Raw genomic sequence first — 17,213 nt, 5'->3', positions numbered from 1 at the left:
GGCAAGTTATTTCCAGAACAGACTGTGGTTGTAAAGAAAGATAAACGCGTAGAATTTTCCAGTTTATGGAATTTACGTGTAAAAATGCAGTGTTAGACTTGGACTGAAGCAGAATTTCCTCCTCAGTCACTGCCATGTTCTGAGGTCGAGCGCAACGTGGAAACCAAAATTCATATCAGAAGCAGGCTCTGTCACTCTCTCTACCAGTGGGGGCTCCAGGGTGCGAATGGAGGCAGTGCTCACCTGCTCTTGGACCACCTTCTCCAGCCTCTCCAACAGGCAGCTGCAGTCCCTGGGATCAGAGTCACCGACTCGGGGCTGCAGCTCAACTTTAAGCATCTCCCGTTCTTTTTCAAAGGCCTCCTGGATGACTCGCAGAAATTCTCCTCTCCAGTCAAGACACACATCGGCAGGTTCCTAAAATATTGGAACAAGGAGCTTGGTGTTCTTACAAATGCATCCTGCAGGTTAAACAGAAACCACCTGACACACCCATGACCATCCAGAGGCAAGGCGAGCCAAGGCTGCCATTGCAAGCAGAGAAATTACTGAAGAAGACGGTAAAATGAGATGGAGCAACATCGGCTCCCGCCACTGCACGGGGCCCTGGGTCTAGGGAAGGCTCAAGGCTGTAAGTGGCACCGGAGCACGTGCCTGCACGGGGCTGGCTACCCTCTGGCCACCTGCTCTGAGCCGCCCACCTGCTTCCCTTGCAGGGTGGGGAAGCCTGGGCCACCCTCAGGGTCTTGCCCACTGCTCCCTCCACACCCTGTGGCCAGTTGGTCCCCGTGGGTTCAGCTTGTGGCCCTTGCCTCCACACTGCCTCTCTCTCAGCCGCCCTGGCTCCTTGGCCACAGAGTAGAGGCCGAGACCCTGTGGGCTCAGGCCCGACCCCTACACCCAGCTCCCCACTATGTGCCCCCAGCAGAGCTCTGCCATGCCCCCTCCTGCCCTGACTGGACCTAGAAGGTGCTGGCGCGGGGATGGTGCCCAGCGACTGTGAGTGAGGGGGTGCCTCCTGCCCACTGCGGACCCACCTCTGGTTCCCTCATTCTCACTTATTTGGCCGAGCAAGTCCCTCAAATTGGTCCATGCCCACTGCTCTTCTTTCACATGGAACACATCTGTACCTTCTCTCCCTTTTGGGGTGCTGGGGTCGGATGCCCCCTCAAAGCCGGCACTGCCTCCAATGGGCCCTGGCCTTCCCGTGGAAAGCACTCAAGGGGGGCGCAGTGGGGCCCACGGTATTCGGACAAGGCCAATATGTGGTAGCTCTCGTCACACACCATCTGCAGCAAGGCCTGCAAGGGGACAGCATTTCAGAAAGAAGGAACAGCAGCTTGAAACCACTCATCCACTTGCTGACCTGCCACAACCCAGCAGCGCTCCCTGGCCGTGTGCATGGTGCCCGAATGGCTCCATGCCACAGAGCAGAGCCTGCTGTTGTAATGCGAGGCTTCCAGATGTTCCTCCTCCACAACGTTCAGAGACCCCTGGAAACTGGTTTTGAAAGATTGAACTTCTGTATAAACTACACCAAGGATGGCCCCACCTGCTCCCTCATGGTGGACACTGACCCTCCCCTCAGCCTGGGTGAAGCTCAGGGCAGGGCCTCGGGCCTCCTTCAGTGCCAGGTCATGAAGACACCACGCACCACGCTGGCTCTCCTGGGCCCACAGCTGCCACGCTACAAGGAAGCCCAGGGAGCCGCATGGGAGGCCTGTGCAAGGCCTTGGGGAGGAGGTACCTGCAGATGGCACCAGGCCAGCTACTGACCACTCCAGCCCTCCAGTGGTCGCAGTGGGGCCCAGACATGGGCAGCAGAGAAGCAGTGGCCAAGGCGCCCTGTGGGAATCCCTGCCCGTGGGGTTTGTGAGCACAGGAACGGATCCTTTGCACTACGGGGGACTTGGAGTGTAGTTACAAACCAATGGGAATCAGGACATGCATGCCGGCCATCTGTGCCCTGCCCACGGGGGCTAAGAGAGCATGGTGGCAGCTTCCCCAGAACTATCCTCACGGGGGAGCTGGTGCTACAACACATACAGAGTCCAAAGGAACTGCAATTGTCCTCACCCTATCTGCAAAGACTTGCTCAAGGGGCACGTTAGGCTTAAAACTCTGAGGAAAAACAAAACAACTAATAAATGTCCCAAACAGGGAAATGTAAAAAGAGCAATGAAGAGCCCTATGATAGAATCTAATTAGCTAACTAGAAATAGGTTTTGCTGTAATTCTAATTATGGATCAATAAAAGCAAAATATTAAAAGTGCTAGAAACCAAACTACATATTATGTTTAATTATCTTTAACAATCTAAAACAATTTCACTTTAAAAACAATTTGTTTGATATAAAATGGATGCAAATTACAGCCCCTGTGGGTATGGAGGAACAGAGATCAGGTAGGGCAGGCGGGAGCAGGTCGCAGGTGAGACCACAGGCCCTGCCTCCCCATTGCACCTGCTGCCCGTCCTCTGTCCAGAGAGGGCCGACGGGAAAAATGAGGGAAAGCAGGAATGCTCTTGCTGCAATGATGGCCACTGTCTAGTCTTTAAATAGAAACATCAAAGCCTAAGTATAAAGAATTATGATTAACCACCAAATTTATTCCTTAAAAATTAGGATTTCTTCTACTATTAGGTTGCTTATATTGGAAACACTAACAGAAACATTGTCTTTGATATTTTATGTCATGTAAAAAATTGAGAAATGCAAAACAATTTTTTTAAGCTAGAAAAATATTACTCCAATTTCAATTCTTAAAGGAGTAAGATAAAGTTTTATTCTGAACACAATTTCAGAGGTTTTACTTAAAATTGTTTGCTTGGGAATACTTGTACTATTTGCTCACGATAGTGGCACTACATCATTTACTTATTCAGCCAAATGTATGTCAATGCTTTTGCCATAAAACGATTTGCCAAAGTGGGAAGAGAAAAGAAAACCTATACAAAGTTCCACAAAGACTCTGCCTTCTGGGTGGGGGAGGTGAACTACCCACGTGGTGGTAAGTGTTTCATAATATACACGTTACTGATAATCACGTTGTGTACTTTAAACTTATACAACGTCATATGTCAGTTAAAGCTGGGAAAATTTTTTATTTTATTTTATTTTTTTAAGAAAGATTAGCCCTGAGCTAACATCTGCCGCCAATCCTCCTCTTTTTGCTGAGGAAGACTGGCCCTGAGCTAACCTCCCTGCCCATCTTCCTCTACTTTATATGTGGGACGCCTACCACAGCATGGCTTGCCAAGCGGTGCCATGTCTGCACCCGGGATCTGAACCAGGGAACCCTGGGGCACCAAAGTGGAACGTGTGAACTTAGCTGTGCCACTGGGCTGCCCCCGGAAAATTGTTTTTTTAATTCTGCCTTCCAAGTTAAATTCCAGGATGCTGCGTGTGGCATCCCTCCTCCTTTGTCCGAGGAGAGGCCAGCTCCAATACCACAGCGCCCACAGCCTCAGCTCCTCCAGGACTGCAGCATGACAGTCAACGGCAACCTGCTCTGTGACCCAGGAGAGGGCCACGAGCTCCAGGCACCTGGGCCACAGGAGCCCAGCCCTTCAGGAGGGCTGAGGGCAAGCTGTATGGTGGCCAGGCGATCACATCTGCCAAAGAGGGGAGGGAGGGTCTTCTTGGGGGCTTGGGGGATGTGCTTCTCGAAAAGAGGCTCAGAAGAAGCATCGGGCCCGTCCCCGTGAGACACCCAGCAATGCCGCAGCCTTCCTGCCACCTGAGGACAGCCAGCCGATGGCAGAAGGGAGGAACGAGTGAGCATGGGCACGCTGTGCCATGCCGGGTGTGCACCTGGAGCCACCCCGCCCAGAAACTTTTGGCCTGGACCAGTAATACGTGCTGTGCCATTTGAGCTGGCTGGGTCAGGGCTGAGACTGCCCGTCAAAATCTCCCAGGTCACTGTACAAGCCGAGCAAGACAGTCTTCCTTCTCAAGGGCCAACTTAAGGAAATGTAAAGGGCAAGGAACCAGAACCATCTGCTAAACAGACTCTGGAAGGCACCTCTTGAGCAGCACACTCTGACAGCGAGGCTGGGCGGGGTCGCCGATGTGACCCCACAGCCAGGCGCCTACAGAGTAGTGACCCTGCCACCTTGACACGCACCGTTCTCTGTGCTCTGCGGGTGGCAGTTGACATTCGTGGTGGCCACTTGCCTGTACGTAGGGGCTTGGCAGGGCAGCCCTGGTCCCAAGCACACCCCTAAGTCAGCTCAGGAAAGGCCAAAGGCCAATCTCCAGAATAAATGTCAAACCACGATCCCTTCCCAAACGAGGGTCAGGGGTTCTGACACCTGAACTAGCATCGAGACAATTAAGTCCAGCCTTGCTGTTCAGGATTCACTACAGCACCTGCGCCTGCAGACCACGCACTGGGCTCTGATGGGCACCGCTGGAAGAGCTGGTCACCCCCTCGGGGACCGCCGTGCCTCAGGCTTCCGCGGCCCCCACAGGCCTGCTGTGCCAGGGTGTCACTGGGACCCCTGTCTCCTCACAACAGCAGCTTACCTCCTTCCAGAGACACTCACGTAAGGCACGAAGTTAGAGCAGAGCTGCAGCAGATGGAGCTGTGCGAGCAGAGCGTGACTATCATGCAACACGACCCACACCCACGGTGCGGTTTTAAGTAGGCCAGAGACAGAGGCCCATAGACACAGCTTGCCCTGCTCCCTGTTGGCCATTACCTTCACTTGCTTCGGGTGGACTTCCTTCTCCCTCATGGCTTCTAGTGGCCGTCGGAACCTTCTAGAGGCAGGAGGAGGCACTGGAGGACCAGCAGTGGGAGTTTTGAGTCTTTCTGAACCTTGGTTTAGGATCTCTCCAAACCCTGAGCCATCACCTAAAAACAGCACAAAGTCAGGTCCAAAATTGCAATTCTCCCAGGGTATGCTCTGCAAAGAGCAGTGGGGGCGGTCAGATCCCTGCTTCCCAGGCAAGCACGGCCCTGAGATGCCCAGGAGAGCTACGGCTGTGGCTCCTCTCACTGAAGAAAATATCAGTGAACCACCAAAGACGGCAAAAATACTTTTATAAAAAATGCAAGATGAGAACTACACACATTAAGAAAATGAATATTTTGCATGTTTAATACATTAACATCCATGATTTGAACATAAAACTACAGATCTCAGTTCACTCTCAGAGACGACTATACAGAGTGACTGCCTTGAGAAGGATGTGCACGGGGCCTGTGCTCTCCAAACTCAAGGAAGGGACGAAGACGGGCCCAAACCCATGAGGATGGGGAGAGGAGGCAGCAGGGAGAGGAGGTGGAAGATGCTGACCGCGAGGGCAGGCTGGGAGCAGCTGGACCAGCAGTGGACGGCTGGTCAGGGAAAGGGAAACAGACCTGATGTGGGGGTAGGAAGAAAAGCTGCAAAACCAGGCAGCCCGGGCTGCGGAATTCTAAACTGGGCTAGAATCTGAGACTCCGGGAACCTCTGTCTGACGGAAGGGGCCTCAAAACAGAACTCAACCCTCTCAGAAGCATGCAGGCCCTCGATCCTTTCCCAGCCCTGCAGCCCAGGCCAGTCCAGGAAGGCTTGTGAGCACAGGCTCTGGAAGACAGAGGGAGATGCCCTGGGGATGCGCAGGAGCAGATCTTCCCGCTGCTGCTGCCCACCTGCACCCAGCTCAGGAAAGGGAGGGAGGACTTGGGGGGCTGATGGCAAGGCCCCTCTGAGCACAGAGCATCTAGGGAGCCATTTATGACCACCCTGAAAAGTGGTCTAAGCACTCAAATGTGCCGAGGAACATTCACACATGAGACAGAGCGAGCAAGCGAGCCCTGGAGACAGGAGTCACGGCAGTAGACAGAGCAAGTCTGAGAAAAACCGTGAGATCTTCAGAGAAAATCGCAGAAGAGCATCACTTACCAGCCAAGGAAGGGGAGCTGTAAGAGAAAGAAGCAGGGAGAGAAGATGAAGAACTCTTGGAAATTAAAATAGAGCAGAGGGAGCCAGCCCAGTGGCGTAGTGGTTAAGTTCATGTGCTACACTTTGGCGGCCTGGGGTTCGCAAGTTGGGATGCTAGGTGCAGACGTGAACACTGCTCATCAAGCCATGCTGTGGCGGCATCCCACATACAACATAAAGGAAGATTGGCACAGATGTTAGCTCAGGGACAATCTTCCTCACCAAAAAAAAAACCAAAGGAAGAAAAAAAATAAAACAGAGCAAAAATAAGAACATTTGACACAAAGCTTAAGAAGTAAAGTTCTAAAGAATCTCTTAGAAATAAGAACAAAAATATAGAGAAGTGGAAAAAGAGAAAATAAGAAAATTAGTCCAGGAGGTCCAATATGTGACTGACAAGAATTACAGAAAGACAAGCAATAACCATGAGGGAATGACCACAGGAATAATGAGGAGTCTCTCCAGGTGGAAGGAAGCTCCCGGTGACCAGCAGGGCTGTGTCCACACCAAGGCGCTGGCACCATGGGGCATGTGGAGGTCTCTCGCAACACAGGGTCAGGACAGCGGCCGGCGCTTGGTGTTCTGAAGGAACGAGACTTCTCACACAGGAGTCCACACCAAGCCCAAACTATCAATAAACACCAGCAAGACCCAAAAGTTCTCAAAAAAAACCCATCTCCTGCATGTTTTTTCTCCATAAGCTTCGAGAGAACATGCTTAACTAAATTAAGGGCCATCAAGGAGGGAGAAGGGGTCCCACATGGAAAGTGAGGATGGCGCACAGCCACAATCAGGCACAGTGTGGGGAGGCCGGTGACAGGGACCACGGAGGAGGCCCAGAGAAAGGGGAGTGGAAGCCATGCGAGAGAGGTCACACACACTCAGTGGCTCCTCGAGAGTCAAGACATATGTCCCCAGAATGCAAACGCTCAGCGATGATGGGACAGAAAGTGAAGACGGGGAAGGGACACATGGAGTTTGCCACCGGGAAGTTCAAACATATTATTTTCACTGGCAAATATGATTTGAAAATAAATACTAGAACACATTTCTGAAAGTTGGATGTGGATGTCCTCAGGGACTGGCAATTTGGAGAGAGGACACTGGACTAAGGCTGCTCCTGGAATACACCCTGCAGAACCGCCCAAATCCTTAACTCACACGCTTACTACCTGGAGTGAACAAAAACTAAAATTAAAATGTTGCTGGCCCTATTCTGCAAATGTTGAAATTGCCAAAGAACTGTAGCTTACTATGGTTTTGCTCTCAAAAGCACTAAATGAGCCAATGATGAAATTTTTTTAAAAAGTTAAAACACCTCAAGAAGTGACTGACTAACTTGTAAAAAGCTAACAATTGTAGAAGAAATTAGGAAGTTAAAAACCAGTTTGGCATCATGACAATGACCCAGGCAGGAACCACCACAAATGCTAAAGCACGAGAAACAGAACCTCTGCATGGTCTCCAAGTACCTCCCCCAGGACACAGAGCCACTAAAGACGAAAAAATGAGAATAAACCTGGCAGACACGGCTGCCCAGGTCCCAACCGACATGACACGCTGGTGCTGTGATGCCCTGGGGAGAACAAGGCATTGTTACGTGCACTCGCAGAGACACACAAGATGCACTCATGCAGACCACCTTGCTACAGACGCCCAACGGAAGATGCAGGATCGCCTGAAATGTATGGAGGCGCCCCTTGCGGTCCATAGGGCATGGCCTCCCAGCCTGAACTCTGTGCCAGGCACCTGGCCTGCCTCTGACCAGTCTCTGCTCTACAGATATCTGAATGCATCATGCCAGCTGGTGTTCTTTTCTGTAAAGGGTGCTAATGGGACAACTAGCAAAATCTAAGTGAGGTCTGCAGACGAGACACTGCCTTGGGTCAGTTTGCACGTCCTGGTGTCAAGTGCAGTGCCATGAACTAGACTTCATGAAAGGCACAATGACATTCCCAGGAGTAAGACAACATCAGGTCTGTAAGTAACACTCAGAGTGTAACCCCAGGGAGAAACAGAGAGAGACAGCGAGAGCATGCACAAGCAAACATGGTAAACGCTAACAATGGGGGGTCTGTGTGAGGGTGTGCAGGAATTCTTGTGCGATTCTGGATCTGAAACTGCAAAAATAAAAAGTTTAAACAAAGATGACCGACTCACTATTTTCACTTCCATCGCTTCTTCCTTCTAACCCAAGAGGAGGTGATCCGGACTTTTCTTGAGAATCAAGAGATGTTATGATAAAATCTTCAACATCCTTCTCCTGCTCAAATAGGGAGATTTTTAAATGGTCAAAAAATAACAACTTATTACATCATGGAGTTGAACTGGCCAGATGGAAACTTTCTAAGGCCTGAATTTACTATCTTCCCACATGGAACCTAAACAAAAGTGTGCACAGCCTGTGGACAAACTAAGGTCATATGCTTCTAATAATTTAATCAAATTCATCCACAGTACTCTAGGAATATATTAAAGAAGTCACTAACAAGTATTTCAGATTAAAAAAATTCTGCATAAAATGGTGGTATATGGGTACCCCAAATCAGCCATCTCTCTAATTTAATTTTTACTTTAATCCAAGACACATAAAATCTCAAAATTATGATAAAATATAACTCAAAAATAATAAACTGAAATATTGAAATTAATGAACATTATGTCTGGAACCTGTTAAATATGAAATACAACTGAAAGTAAATCTAAAAAACATATTCCAGATAAAGAACCCATATGCAAACTACACACAAAGATGGGCTTATGACTGTACTTCTCAAAGTCAGCGTTAGTTAAGAAACTGAGGCCCAGGGTGAATTTCCAAGTAGGACTAATGCACCTCATATATTTTAAAAAAATAAATGAAGTACTCTAGATATGCATATTACAACAGATTCGGGTTAGTCCTGCAGGAAGGTGACCATCCCACACACAGCTGACCAGGGCACGGTCAGGTGCTCACCCGTGCCCAGCCTACAGGCCCTGTCAGGAGGTGAACCAACAATGGCTACAGCTGTGATACCCCGGGCCAGGCAGACACATCTCCATGGGAACACAGTGGGGCCTTGGGCATCCCATGGACACCAAACCAGCACCCGGGGTGAACACTTACCACAGCTGTCCGCTGCACGTGGTGATCAGCAGAGGGAGCCCTGTCTATGGCCAATAGAGACTCTGCCCACCTAGGAGCTGTTTCTGCTGCTGACCTGACTGGGTAACAAAGCAGCCCTGACTGGTCAGCCTGGAGCAGTGAGGTGCTGATCCTGTCCCGCAGGGAGGCGTCTGGGCTGCGCTGGCTCAGGGCATCTGAGCAGGGCGTCAGGGGAAGGCTGGGTGGGGGCTCAAGCGTTGAGTCCTTCCTGATGACCTCAGGGGAGCTCCAGGAGGACAGCTCCATCGCCCTGAGCACGTTCTTCAAGGGTTCGGCCCCCTCGGTGTGGGTCAGGTCACGGGAGCTACTGTGCAAGCTAGCTTGTAGACAAAGTGACCCATCCTGCAAATCGATCTTATCTTCCACAGGGACCTTTGGTAATTCATTTCTTAGCAACGAATCCTGATTTCCAATAATGTCAATTAGATCGCATGAGGTTTTATCGATATTAAATGCATCAATAGGAGGTGATCTGTCAGTTTGTTCACTGTTTTTGGAACTGTCACTGGAACTACTTTCAAGTGCACGTGGAAATGCCAGTGGCTGCTGGGATTCAGAGTCCTCTGCCTCGATGTCTGGGACACTCAGAGAACGTACCAGACAGTTCAATTTTTCTTGAAGTTGTTTCACCTGAGTTATGAGATCAATTTTCTGCAGCTGACAACTTTCCAGTAGTTGTTCCCTATCCTGCGGGTAAAAAAGAATATACTTATATACTTACAGTAAAATGATTAAACTTTATGGCGTCACATTTGTCTGTCTAGTATTTTAGAGCCAATTTCAGAGACTGAGCAATTAAGGATGAGATTCTATGATGAGCCCGTTGGTCCCTCTAGACTCTTAAGATTTCAAGATTTTTTAATTCCATGAAAGATGGAATCCAGGCTCAATGCTCTTTGCCTAAAAGGCAGTTGTTGGAGAGGATTCTGGGATGGTGGCAGAGCAGGAAACAATGGAGTCTGTCTCCCCACCTGGACAGTAGTACTGGCAGAATCTGTCTAATGTAACAATTTTGGAATTCTGGAGTCTGTTGAAGGCTTGCAACTTCCAGGGAAAGACTTGGAGGATGCACAGCAGTCAATTTGGGTCAATTTCAGCTCTTAGCAGAGTAGCAACTAACCATCCCCCTCCCCCATCCTGAAAGGCAACTGTGCACGTGTTCCTGGAGCAGCTTGCACACAGCTTGCAGGACCTTGTGTGTGCAAAAGGACCCTGTCCTCCAAATACTGGGGATCTGGGCTCTGATGCTGCTTCTGATCACAGAGGTGCACACAAGAGGCGGGGTTGAGACTGCAGCCCTCCTGCTCTGGCTGAAAGGACTGGTACCCTTTTTTTCTACCACTGCCTTTTTCTCTTTTTTCCTTTTGTGGAGAAATTAAAAACTAGGGCATTCAAAAACACCTGCATATACAGAGAAAATCAGAAAGTGACTGCATGCGCCCAGGGAAAGGCACAGGCTCAGGAAAGACCTGAGAAGACCTTACGTCTACACCTCAGGCTGATCCTCAGCATACAGGCAGCCTACAACAATCAGAAAGAGGCACACAATAACAAAGACAGCAAACCCTGAAGAAGAGGTATTTCCACATTTACCACATTATTAGATTCAAATGTTCAGTGTCCAACAACAAAAATCACAAGGCATACAGAGAAAGAGAAAAGTACTGGACCATTCAAAGGAACAAAATAAACCAACAGAAACTGTCCCCAAAAAGACCTAAGGGCAGATCTACTTGACATGGACTTTTAAAACAACTGTCTTAGAGATGCTCAAAGACCTAAGGAAGATGTGGAGAAACACCAAGAAAATGATGCATGAACAAAACATAAATATCAATAAAGAGATAGAAAACCTAAAAAGAAGCTAAAAAGAAATTCTGAATATGAGAAGTACAATAACTAAAATAAAAAATTCCTTATAAGCATTCAAAGGCAGATTTGAGGAAGCAGAAGAAAGAATCGGTGAACTTGAAGACAGAACAATGTAAATTACAGAGTCTGCAGAAAAGAAAGAAAAAGATGGAGAAAAGTGAATGGAACCTAAAGGACTTGTGGGACACCATCAAGCAGACCAACAAATGTATCACAGAAGTCCTGGAAGGAGAAAAGAGAAAAAGGAGGCAGAGACAATATTTGAGGACATAATGACTGAAAACATCACAAATTTGATGAAAAATTTGAATATAAACATCCAAGAAACTCAGTGAACTCCAATTAAGATGCACTCAAAGAGACCCATACCAAGACACATTATAATCAAACTTACAAAAGACAAAGACAAAGAAAATCTTGAAAGTAGCAAGAGAGAAGTGGCTGGCACATACAAGGAATCTTCCAACAGATTTATCATCAAAACGTTTGGAGGCCAGAGGACAGTACGCCAATATTCAAAGCGCTAAAAGAAAAAAAACTTTCAACTAAGAATTCTTCAAAACTGAGGAAGAAATTAACATTCCCAGATAAACAAAAGTTGAGGGAGTCTGTGACCACGAGACCTGCCCTGCAAGAAAGGTTCAAGGGAGTCCTGCAGGTGAAACAAAAGGACACTAGACGGTACTTTGAGGCCACATGGAGAAATCAAGATCTCAATAAAGGTAAACACACAGGCAGTTATAAAAGCTAGTGCTGGGTAACAATGGTTTGTAGCTCCACATTTTGTTTTCATCATGAATATTTTTTTAAAAAACCATTAGTCTAAAAGTTAGTATTATTGTAACTTTAGTTTGTAACTTCACATGTTGTTCTCTACATAATTTAAGAGATTAAAGCATTTAAAAGAATTATTAGTTTACATTTTGGGGCACACAAGTATAAAGATATAATTTTGTGACATCAACAACTAAAAGGGGTAGGGACAGACCTGTAAAGGAGCAGAGTTTTGTATGTTATTGAAGTTAAACTGCTGTAAACTCAAATAAGAGCATTATAACTTTCAGATGCTAAATGTAATCCCCCTCAGTAACCACAAAGAAAATAGCTACAGAATATACACAAAGAGGAATGAGAAAGGAATTTAAACATTTGACTCTAAAAAATAAACTTCAGAGATTGATTGTGAAAAAATCAACCCAAGAGAAGACAGTAATGCAAGAATGAGGAACCAAAAAAAGCTATAAGGTACATAGCAAACAAATAGCAAGATGACAAAAGTACATGCCTCCACGTCAGTAATTACTTTAAATGTAAATGCATTAAGCTCTCCAATCAAAGACAGAGATTGGCAGAATACATAAAAACACATGATCCAACCATATGCTGTCTACAAAAAGCTTACTTTGGACACAAAGACACAAGTAGTTTTAAATTGAAATGATGGAAAAACATATCCATGCAAGTATTAACCAAAGGAAAACATGGTGCCTATATTAACATCAGACAAACTAAATTCAAACCAAGAAAGGTTACAAGAGACAAAGGAGATTGAAATCAGTAATCAAAAATCTTGAACAAAACAAAGCCCTGGACCTGATGGCTTCACTGGTGAATTCGACCAAACATTTAAGGAAAAACCTAGACCAATTCTCTACACTCTCTTTTATAGGAAAGCACCAGAGGCATGCCTCCTAACTACGAGGCCAGCATTACCTTGATACTAAAGGCAAAGACATCACAAAAAATGAAAACTACAAACCAGTATCCCTTATGAACAATGACATAAAAGTCCTCAACAAAACACTAGTAAATCAAATTTAATAGCATATCAAAAGGATTATACACCATAATCAAGTGGTGTTTATTCCTGAAATGGAAGGATAGTTCAACATAGGAAAATCAATGTAGTACACCCCATTAAGAAAATGAAGGGGAAATCACAACATCATCTCAATGTAGAAAAGCACCTGACAAGATTCAACACCCTTTCACGATAAAAAAAATTCAACATAGGGGGCTGGCCCCGTGGCCGAGTGGTTAAGTTCGCGCGCTCCGCTGCAGGCGGCCCAGTGTTTCGTTGGTTCGAATCCTGGGCGCGGACATGGCACTGCTCGTCAAACCACGCTGAGGCAGCGTCCCACATGCCACAACTAGAAGGACCCACAACGAAGAATATACAACTGTGTACCCGGGGGCTTTGGGGAGAAAAAAAAAAAAAAAAAAGGAAAAAAATAAATTCTTTAAAAAAAAAAAAAAAAAAATTCAACATAGTAGGAATAGAAGGAAACTACTTTAACATAAGAAAAGTCATACACGAGAAACACAGAGTGGACATCACACTCATGGTGAAAGAGTAAAAGCTTTTCCTCTGAGAACAAGGCAAGGATGCCCACTTTCACCGCTTCTCTTCAACACAGTTTTGGAAATTCTAGCTGGAGCAATTATGCAAGAAAAAGAAATGAAAGGCATCCAAATTGGAAAGAAAGAAGTAAAAATATCTATGTTCACAGATGATACAATCATATGTAGAAAACTGAAGATTCCACAACAAAACTCTAAGGATTAATAAATAATTCAGCAAAGTCACAGGATACAATGTCAACATATAAAAATCAGTTGCATTCCTATACAGGAATAATAAACAACCTGAAAAGGAAATTAAGAAAACAATTCCATTTACAATAGCAACAAAAAATTAGAAAATAATTAAGAATCAACTTAACCAAAGAGGTGAAAGACTTGTACAATCAAATCATAAAACACAGCTGAAAGAAATTAAGGGAGACAGAAATAAATGGAAATACATCTTATGTTTAGAGACTGAAAGACTTAATACTGTTAATATGTCAATACTACCCAAAGCAATCTACAGATACAATGCTATCTCTAACAAAATTCCAATGACCTTTTTTGCAGAAATAGAAACTTCATCCTGAAATTCATATGGAATCTTAAAGGACCCCAAATAGCCAAAATAATCTTAAAAAAGAAAAACAAAGCAGGAGGACTTAAACTTTCTGATTTCAAAATTTATGACAAAGCTACAGTAACTGGCATAAAACCAGACATACAGACCAGTAGAAGAGAATAAGAGAGCCCAGAAGCAAATCCTCACATATGTGGTCAAATGATTTTTGACAAGGGTGCTAAGACCATTTTCAGAAAATGGTGCTGGGAAAACTGGATCTCCACATGCAAAAGAATGAAGTTGGACCCTTATCTAACACCATACACAAAAATTAACCCAAAATAGACCAAAGACCTAAAACTATAAAACTCTGAGAAGAAAACAGGGCAAAAGCTTCACGACATTGGATTTGGCTATGATTTCTTGGATATGACATCAAAGACACAGGCAACAAAAGGAAAGACAGACAAATTGGGCTTCATGAAATTTTAAAAATTTGTGCATCAAAAGACACTACCCATGAGGCCGGCCCTGTGGCTGAGTGGTTAAGTTTGCGTGCTCCCCTGTGGCAGCCCAGGGTTTCACCGGTTCGGATCCTGGGCATGGACATGGCACTGTTCATCAAGCCATGCTGAGGCGGTGTCCCACATGCCACAACTAGAAGGACCTACAACTAAAAATACACAACTATGTACCAGGGGGCTTTGGGGAGAAAAAGGAAAAATAAAATCTTAAAAAAAAAAGACACTGCCCACATAATAAAAAGGCAACCCACAAAATGAGAGAAAATATTTGCAAATCATACATCTGATAAGGACTTATATCCAGAATATACAGAGAACTCCTAAAACTTAACAGAAACAACCAAGCTGATTTACATACAAGCAAAGGACGTGAATACACATTTTTCCAAAGAAGTTATACACAAATGGCCAATAAGCACATGAAAAGATACCAAATATCACTACTCATTAGGGAAATGCAAATCAAAAGTATGTGAGATACCACCTCACATGTGAGGATGACCACTATCAAAAAGACAGAAAATAACAAGTGTTGGTGAAGACGTGGAGAACTTGGACCCCTTGTGTACTTTTGATGGGAAAGTCAAGTGGTGCAGCCGCTATGGAAAACAGTATGGCAGTTCCTCAAAAAGTTGAAAATAGGATTACCAGATGATCCAGAAATTCCACTTTTGGGTACATACCCAAAAGAATTGAAAGCAGGGTCTCTAAGAGATATTTGCGCACTCATGTTCACAGCAGCATTTTTTTTGGAGAAACAAATGCAGGATTTGTTTCTCAAAAAAAATACTGCATATATAACCAAATTATTATTCAGCCTTAAAAAAGAAATTCTGACACATGCTACAACATGGTTGAACCTTGAGAACATTTAAGTGAAATAAGCCAGTCACAAAAAGACAAATACTGTATGATCCACTTATATGAGGCCCCTAGAGGAGTCAGATTCATAAAGACAGGAAGGAGAATGGTGGTTGCCAGGAGCTAAGAAGAGAGGGGAACTGGAGTTACTGTTTAATGGGGACAGAGTTTGAGTTTTACTAGATGAAAAAAGCTACGGAGAGGGATGAGTACACAACATTATGAATGTATATAATACCACTGAACTGTACATTTAAAAATGGTTAAGATGTAAATCTTACGTTATGTGTGTTTTACCACACACACACAGGCAAATTGTCATAACCTATTTCTGTGGTAATATACTGAGGATGTAAGCTTTTTTTTTTTAAGGAAAAAAAGTCCTGGAAAGTTCTATATGCAAACATTGAAAAACACAAAATTGTGATTTACGGAACAAATTTGGAATTTCCCTGTCAGTGTGTAACTTGTAAGAATTTGTCGACCAGTTCATGATATTGCAGGGCTGAGTTTTCTCTTAAGAATTCAAACAAACGTTCCTACCATGAGGGTACTGAGACAAGTTTGCTATACAGAGTTGGTGAAAAGCTTCTCTCTAAATAGAATATATTTCCTGAGGGGATTTGATAAACACATGAAACCAGATTCAGGCATCTTCTGTCAAAACCGCAGACACAGGCCCATAGTCCTGCTCTGAAACCACTGGGCTGGTGGGCCGTGGAATTCAGAGTCTTAGAGTCTACCATTCTAACGTGGTGCATGTGGCATCTCATAGGAGGGTGGGGCTGAACATCCTAGCAAACTGTACAACGTCCACACCAGCAGGGTTACCGGTCTCAAGAGAGCCAGGTCTGAGCAGGCTGCAGACCCAAGCACAGTGTGGTAACCCTCCAAACCAGCCAACCACTTTTGGTTTTCATAACACCTCGACCCTGCAACAATGTGACGTTGCCGATGTGCAACCTCCCCACCCTAGGGAAAGAAATGTCAACTTTCTTGTAGCTTCTGTCCTGGTGATCAGAATTTTAAACTGTTGAACTCCAGATTATTCCGCTCTGCTTTGCTGGGAGCACAAGTAAAATTATGTACAAAAAATAAACTGAGGTTAAAAAAATAAATGTGAAAGCTTTCAACATAAAAGAGACCCTGGCGATAAAGTTCAGAAGCCACAGTACGGCTGTGTGGTGATGTGTCCCCACACAAAAAATCCTAGAGACGAGCCCTGCAGGCCAGCTAAATCCTGCTTGTATCGATCATAAGGAGGAAGTAACTGCTCATTTCTCACCAGCTGATTAGACTGGGAAATGTGTGCTTCTAGAGTGCTTGAATAAAACATGTAGCCAATTTCAAAACAGATCTGAACAGCACTGCCACAAGAACGTGAGAGACTCTGCAAAATCACTGTCACTGTCTACAGTCTACATAATGTGTGCCACAGCCAGCCGAAGTGCCAGAGCGAATCTCTGCCCCGATCTGCCCCATGTGCTCAATGCCCAGCCTCTTCCGGAGCCACCGCAGTACCTTCGCTCGCCCTGACACTTTGCCATGGTCCTCCACACTCAAGCGCAGTTCGTTTTTCACCAAGAGCAGCTCAGACTCCAGCTGCCTCTGGCAGACTGTGAGCACCGACATCACACTGTCTCGCTTCTGGAGACCTGCATGGTCTGACGTCACCAGGGCTTTCGCAGGCTGCAAACCATCCTTAACCGGACTCTACAATAAGGAGAGAGAGTAATGATGATGCTTATAAAGACAAAGCTAAACACATCAGACAGACGTGCAGTGAGCCGGGTGCTGGGTGCTTCAGACTCTCGGGAGTCCTGGAGCCAATGTGTCAGCCAGCAGGGCCATGAGGGAAAGTCCACAGGTCGTAACCAGCAAGTCTCCTGTCTCCAAAATCACACAGGGAGAGCAGGAGACCAGCACTGTGCACCCAACACCCACAGCAGGTCAAGATGTGCTCGAGGC

The 17,213-nt window shown here is 45.7% G+C and overlaps 1 protein-coding gene across 39 annotated transcripts in view; it reads right to left on the bottom strand.

The window, feature by feature from the left end:
• Window positions 1-17,213, bottom strand: part of PCNT (pericentrin) — a 142,253-nt gene that overhangs the window by 21,998 nt on the left and 103,042 nt on the right. For all 39 annotated transcript variants that reach the window (XM_070598017.1, XM_070598031.1, XM_070598034.1 and 36 more), the window contains 6 exons: window positions 16,767-16,958; window positions 9,042-9,767; window positions 8,093-8,195; window positions 4,703-4,857; window positions 1,131-1,301; window positions 244-417 (listed from right to left, as the gene is read on the bottom strand). In XM_070598017.1, coding sequence (XP_070454118.1) covers window positions 244-417; window positions 1,131-1,301; window positions 4,703-4,857; window positions 8,093-8,195; window positions 9,042-9,767; window positions 16,767-16,958 — 1,521 coding nt within the window. The remainder of the gene's footprint in view (window positions 1-243; window positions 418-1,130; window positions 1,302-4,702; window positions 4,858-8,092; window positions 8,196-9,041; window positions 9,768-16,766; window positions 16,959-17,213) is intronic.

This window comes from Equus przewalskii, chromosome 27, assembly GCF_037783145.1.
Source record: "Equus przewalskii isolate Varuska chromosome 27, EquPr2, whole genome shotgun sequence".
In the NCBI taxonomy this organism is placed as follows: domain Eukaryota; kingdom Metazoa; phylum Chordata; class Mammalia; order Perissodactyla; family Equidae; genus Equus; species Equus przewalskii.
Note: the sequence above shows the minus strand (reverse complement) of the source record. Positions and strands in the feature narration are given on the sequence as shown.